This window comes from Euwallacea similis, chromosome 19, assembly GCF_039881205.1.
Source record: "Euwallacea similis isolate ESF13 chromosome 19, ESF131.1, whole genome shotgun sequence".
In the NCBI taxonomy this organism is placed as follows: domain Eukaryota; kingdom Metazoa; phylum Arthropoda; class Insecta; order Coleoptera; family Curculionidae; genus Euwallacea; species Euwallacea similis.
The window spans coordinates 1,299,778-1,306,731 of NC_089627.1; the positions used below are offsets into that span (position 1 = coordinate 1,299,778).

A 6,954-nucleotide genomic window follows, 5' to 3' on the forward strand; every position below is an offset into this window, starting at 1 on the left:
TAAACATTATATTTAATTGCAAAAGACTAGAAAGATTACAAAAATTAATTGAAGAGATAAAATTTTAAGAATACTATAAATTAACTATTCCACGTTTAAGCAAGAAATGATGAGATACACTTATGAAGACATAAAAAAATGTCATTTAATGACATATTTGTAATAAACACCTTCGCATCTGACTGTAACTATCTTGAGGAAACATGTAGTAAGCAAAACCCTATTGAAAGGAAACTACAAAAGAACGAAGGGCTTTGATGCATAAAGAACCCAAAAGGGTCGAAAATCCTACGAATAATTTTGATTACATCTATTTTGGGAATGTATTACTATAAATTAAAATATAAATTGTTTAAAACTCTTAATATAATTAATTTTTCTTAGGTGACTTTACTAAGGTCCTACCTACACTAATGCCAAATCTAAATTATTTCGACATTATTCGTGGTCATTTTCTAATATCACTCGAATTGCAATAAATTTTGTCAGTTTATTAAGGCAAAAATGATATAAAGGGCCCTCATTAAAATAAACATTAATGTTGCTTATCGGCAGCCGATTCATAAACGCAGAAAATCGATTTGTTACAATAAAAGTCCTGGTGGCTCTAATAGGCCTTTGAGGGCTAATTGCAGGCCTTCAATTTCAGTATGGATCATGTAGCATCCTGCGTAAAACTTTAGAAAAATTCATATTTGAAATAGCTTTTTAGTGTAGGAAGAACGTGACTTGATTAATTAATAAATCCGTTTTCACAACTGGAATTTACGCACTATAAAACCCCTTCAAAGGAATACTGAGTAAAAGCAAAACAAAAAATGGCTGTGTAGCCGAACGATATGAAGAGCGTAAACATACAGTTATTGAAGGTCAATTTATTCACAAGCATAATTCTAACCAAAAAAGGTTTATAGTGCAACCAAATTCCTATGGGTGCTACATTATATCGGGGAATTACTACAGCTCACAGCAACCATTAATCCGTAACAGCCTCCCTCCATATCACCTCCAACCTTACCAAATGCTCACTGTAAACTCGTTTTTACAAACTCAACGTATTCAATAACTGCTGCGCCTTGTTAGTCAACATCTTATTGATCTCATTGGCCTGCTGATTACTCTTACACATACTAATGTAGGGTTCGTAATTCTGAATTTCGTTCAGGATCTCAGAAATGTCGTCGCTATTTATTTCGATCTCTTCCCGCAAGATGACTGCGTCGGTTTGACTTTTCTTAGCATCACTTGAAGTGTAAGAATCGTCTTGCCAACTGTCAAAGTCGGTGGATTTTGATTGACTGAAACGCTGTGGGAATATCAATCTGAGCTGGTCTAAGGTGAAGGAAGCGGCTGCGTGGGTAAGAATGTCTACAAAGGTTGAGAAAAAAAACATTGGTTTACTCAAAAAAGCAGCTTTAAGATAAAAGATTGGCAGCTCAATTTAATTACGCATTTCACTTTTCAAATATCATACAGCCAAATTATGAAAATTCTACTATGATTTAAAGTAAAAAGGACTGTGAATGCACTTCGATTCGAAAGCAACTATGTACTAATTACTTCTAGTCTATAGCTCTGTTTGGTATCATATACTTGAAATGATGCCTATCGAACGTTCTTAATTCGGTTACTGCTTCACTCGTCCGTAAGAACCATGAACATTTGATAGAACTCGAAATTAATGTCTATTTTCATCTGAAGCCTACCTCGAAGTATTTTTTTGGGAAAGAAAGATATTCTTTTCAAGTCTTCCTTCTGAGAGAGTTTTAAAATCCTCCGCTGAACCGTAGCTACCAGAAATTTCCATTCCTCAGCTTTCACAAGTCGGTCCTGAAACCGGTTAAAGTTTTAGTTTTTAATTAAATGAGCAATTAGATTATTATCGAAGATGAAATGTAAATGAATGTAATAACCTTGGCAAATTGCAACAAACACTGAGGGCACACATCAATCAGCAATAGGATAGCGTCGTTGGTCCCTATAGTCAACGTTTTCAGGCTGTCGGATCCTCTCAAATTCTCGTTTATGGCAAGAAAACTGTTTACCTAAAATTGAGATTAATGTATGATTAATCCACGCTTCGACGGGTTTGTGTCGAAACATGGGTGAATATTGAAATGACCAATACTCACCTCTGCGATCACCTGCTTCGGCACCAGCTTACTACACAACAAAGCCTGCAATCTCCTCAACACTTCATCAGCCTCAGGATTCTCTCCAATTTCTGGTTTGGGCGCATAGTTCTCCACACATGCCTCGTACAGCTTCGCAGTTATATTCACTTGAAACGGAGGCATCTTGTCCAGGTATTCATGTCGAAGATTCGAAAATAAAAATTCCCCTTTATACTTCTTGGAGTTCTCATTAAAGTACGTCTTGTAAATGCGATTGTACTGGAGCTTTTCTTGATCCCGGTCCTTTTCGATTTCGTCTAAGTCTTGGCTGTCGCCAAGAGACTCCGATCGTTGTAAATAACTGATCATTTGGAGGGTAAGATTTTGATTTATTAAGAAACCAAGGAAGTTACCTATTATCCTGCTCTTTTTGCATTTTCCCCATTTCGGCTTCCCTTTTCAGCTGTAACAGCTGCAATTGAGACAAATAGGAGCGGACGAGGAGTTTCATGGCTTCTGTGGCTCCCTTTTCGTAGATGACTTTTGCTAAGTCCATGTTTTCCGGTTTAGAGAAATAACGGATGAAGAATAGTTCTAGAGTGTTTTGAAGTACTGTGCTGGCCAAGTTACTGTCTTTTCCAATGCTCGAAGGAAGATACTCCAAAAACACCTAAAACGCATTTTAACAATGCTTCTCGAAAATTTTTAATGATTATCTGACCTTAATCATTCTGTTTAACCCCACAACCTTTTTGTCCATAATGAGATTTACTAATATTTCAGGTAAAACTTCGGGACAAATTGAAATTAGGAGAACTGTGAGATCCGAAAAGCTCAGAGTGCCTTTTTGAGGCTTCAAAGCATTCGGGTGAAGCAAATGTGTGGTGTCAAGGAGCAACTCCCAATTCTCTAGTAAAAGATCGACAAGATTTTCTTTAGTTATAGTTCGAAGGTGATCTTCGGCTTTTTGGTTGTTACATTTCTGGACGTAAAGTATAGTGAGAGCCAGGTTTTTTTCTGAGATGTTTGTAGCACTAAAAATTAGGAATTACTGGAAATTTCAAGTAAATTCTAATTAAATAAAATGGAACTGAAAACCAAACCTTTTGTTGTAACGATACCTACTCAGAGCACTTTTCTAAAAGAATGTTGATCAGCTTATCGGTGGAATATTCCCGTAAAATCCGACTCTTCAAAATTAAATTGGGCAAATCGCTGAATCCCTGACTCTCCAGTAAATTCAGCATAGCTTCTGAAAAGCTGTTTTTGCTTCCCGTGCCAAAATACCTATCCGCATCGCAGCTAGTTTTAATATCCAGTAACGTATGCTTCAAGTAGTGCATAAACCCTTTGGAAAACTAAAACGCACAGCCATAAGATAACTTTTCTTTCTGTACAATAACATATTAATTACACGAGTATTGCTTTGCTCTTGCAGCTTCTTTACCCTACTCAATACTTCTGAAGGGCTGATAACTGCCATCTTGTAATAAGGAATTGCTAATACATAATTGTCTTCTGTAGCATTCCTAAAAATGATCTCTGTGTAAACTCTAAATGAAACAAAGCATAAATTCCATACATTATATAATGATCCCCTAGAAGCGCGCAGGAGAGCCTGTAAGTCTCCACTAAATCCTCATTAACACCTCTCTTTTCTAACACCAACTTCACATTGGAATCATCTGCGATAGACCATTTTTTGAGCATCAAAGCCATCCTCAAGATCATGTGAGCTTCGCTCACCAAGTGACAATAAGTCTGTGCTGAAGAAAAGCGATGAACATTTGCCACTATGGATATGTCATTGAAGACCACTTTGGGTGAAGGTAGTTCAAGGCTGTAGAGGGTCAGAAAATTTGCTGTAGAGCTGAAAGATTGACAAGTTTCCCAAAGAAATTCTAAAATGTAAATATTTCAAACTATCTATTCTTGTGTGAATCGTAATTACCTTCCGCTGGAGCTCACAGAATGTGCAGGAGAGCTGTCAGAATTAGCGAGTAAAAGAAGAAAACTATCCGCAAGGAGCAATTTTTCCACTCCCAGAAACGGCCGTAAACCCACCAGACAAATTGAATCTTCAATCGAAGGAATTGCCTACCGAAGAACCTAATTATCTAAAAACTCCTTCATCAAAATTCACTTACAGTCCGATTACTATCCATATGATCTAAGCTCTTGCACAGCTGATGTCCGATTCTCAAAGTATACGACTCCAATCCGGTCTCTGTGAGGGCATGAAGGAAATAATCTTCCATGATTATTCTAAAAACTGGAGCAGTAAAAGGGTAAACCGCTATACAGTTGTCTTTATCGAAGATACTTTCTGAAAAAATAACATTAGTAGTAACCTTTTACCCTTAACTTTAACACTAATTCACCTGCGTCTGAAAACAAATGCAAATACCCCTCTTGCTGTGTGGCAACCATACAGGCAACGCTGTTTAAATATGAGCGATAGGAACTCCTCAATTCAGTGCTGGCGGACTCTTCAGGGGTGCTATTTAAGTTCTCTTCTATATACTGAGGTTTTAAAACCATGCTTTTGAATTCTTCAGATACTTGCTTCTGGTTGTTTTCGATTAAAATCGGAACAAGTTTGAGCTGTATTAGGTCTTGCAGCTGGTAGTTTTGAGTTTTGTTCTTAAGATAAATTAATGTGCTAATGCAGTTCAATTAAAAATCCAAAAACTTACTTCAATAGTTGAGCTTGATTTTATAACAGCTTGTAGATCTTTGTCAGTAAAAGTAAAGGGACTGTGTTTGTGTATAAGACTGTTCTCTTTCACAATACTCGGTAAATTAACCGTCAATTTCTGCCTTTTAAATTTCTCCTGTTGTTTAAGTTGTTTAAAGTCAATTGGCTCATCTTTCGAGTCTAATAAAAAACCTTTCAAAATCATCTGATTGCAGCAATTATAAACAATACATACACAAGAAACTAAAATCCTGCACCGTAGAACCCCGTTTCAAGGCAGGATTGCTCTCCGTGCCTGTCAGTATTCGAAACATGTGCATAGAATCCCTTCCCAAGACAGCAATGTAATTTTCACATATTTGAATATCGAAAGGGGCAAAAGCCAGCTCCACTATAATGGGCATTTCCTCAAAATCTATGAATTTTAGCTTGGAGATGTCGTGCGTACGCACATAAAATTTGTGGAAGTTTATTATGTGGTCTGAGAGTATTGCTAAATTCCCTGAGAGCTATAACTATCAATTTACTAAACAGCCCCTTCTAAGATCATCAATCCCACCTGACAACAAGCAATAGCATTTGGATTCCTCCTAACAGGAATTTCAATCATTTCCAGAGATCCTAACTCCGATTGGTTGGTAGTAGGGGTGACCCGTCCAGCAATTCGAGCTCTCATAGGTTGCACCTCAAATCCAACACAAATTCTCTTAATAAAACTTCCTTAATACACATAGTATTGTCATTACCATGCCACATTCCGACGACCCCAAACTTACATTACTTGAAGTCATTTTAGATTGCTGCAAGGTGGCAACACTATCCCAGTTAATATAAACTCTGACGAAATTCGTTTCTCGATTTTGGCGGTTGTATTTCGTTTCGAGAGATGCCACATAATCCCCTAAAATATTTTATATTCTTTATTTATTTCGTCCATTCTTAAAGCTATTAAAACTTTTTATAAAATATAAAGGAAACGCATTTGAAACAAGCGGTTGTCAATATGTATCAAATTGCGTTCAAGTGCGTCTGAATAAAGAGTGTAAACAAATTTCGCGTTCGCCATATTTTCAAGAAACATTGACGCAGGACATAAATCCTTAGTAAATTAAGCTACAGTCTAAAAATGACAATTTAGAAAATAAATTCTTTAAGTATTGTTAGTTTTCTTTAATAGTTTCTCCAAGATAGGCATCTGACGTCCTCTCTATAAAAAAATTCTATTGTACCAAGTGTCCTACAGGACTTGAAAAGTAAATAACTGTTTCACAGGGCATAATAGAGCTGAGAGCAGAAATTTTAGATTAATTTAAGTAATGATTATTAATTTGACACATATCATACATCTTAATTAACATTTTTTTTTCATATAAATCTAGCATTGGGCTCGGTTTTAATGATGGATATACGCTAAAGCTTCATACTAATTTCTGGTACCAGTTCTATCTATTTTCTAATCAATCAAACTGAACAACTTTATCTAGTAGCTAGTAATGATTTCTTTCTTGAGATATTAAATATGGTATAGCCAATAGTTTGCACCTATCTAATTACTTTAAATATCACTGTACCACTTACCATTAAGACAGTGTACAATCTGAATGGCCTCATCAACTGTTGGAAAACTAAATTGCACTTCTGAGTCATTCCTCAAGTCTCGTACTTCAATACAGTTGCTGGTCAGGGCAAGTAACAGCCGGTCAGGTGGGGCCACAGTGCAAGCTGTAGGTTGTTCAACTGTTTGAACATTTTGGGTTGCAAAGTGGTGAACTGAGATAACTCGTACCATAATTCTTTGTTAAACGTGCCTTTATTTTGATTCACCTTAATCTAAAAGAAATCTATATATGAAGTTTTGAAATGAGTGTCCAGCAAAAATCTCAATTGAGGTGGGATGTTGTTGAAGTTCATTAATTAGAGTGGACAATACCATTAAAATGATAATTCTAGGACTTGTCCTAAATATAAATAAAATTATTGATTTGCAATTCAAGACAAGCCCCTTAACCCAGATTTTAAAGCGAAATGATTGCTGATAAGTGCATACCTCCAGCTAGGCACAAGAACCAGAACATTTACTTTCAATATCTGCCCATTGTTTCACATGTCGTTTTAATTTTCTAACTTAAAAATGGGAAATAC

The 6,954-nt window shown here is 36.2% G+C and overlaps 1 protein-coding gene across 1 annotated transcript; it reads right to left on the minus strand.

Moving 5' to 3' along the window:
- On the minus strand, nucleotides 1-6,642 carry LOC136415096 (uncharacterized). The gene is made up of 17 exons (XM_066399505.1): nucleotides 6,391-6,642; nucleotides 5,559-5,713; nucleotides 5,372-5,497; nucleotides 5,048-5,321; nucleotides 4,811-4,992; nucleotides 4,496-4,757; nucleotides 4,262-4,440; nucleotides 4,066-4,211; nucleotides 3,697-3,984; nucleotides 3,529-3,643; nucleotides 3,240-3,472; nucleotides 2,836-3,148; nucleotides 2,528-2,784; nucleotides 2,133-2,475; nucleotides 1,914-2,045; nucleotides 1,707-1,830; nucleotides 1-1,368 (listed from the first exon to the last, which is right to left on the minus strand). Exons 1-17 carry the CDS (start codon nucleotides 6,599-6,601, stop codon nucleotides 1,043-1,045), a joined length of 3,666 nt encoding a protein of 1,221 aa, XP_066255602.1. The 5' UTR covers nucleotides 6,602-6,642; the 3' UTR covers nucleotides 1-1,042.
- Between the last annotated feature and the right edge of the window lie 312 nt (nucleotides 6,643-6,954).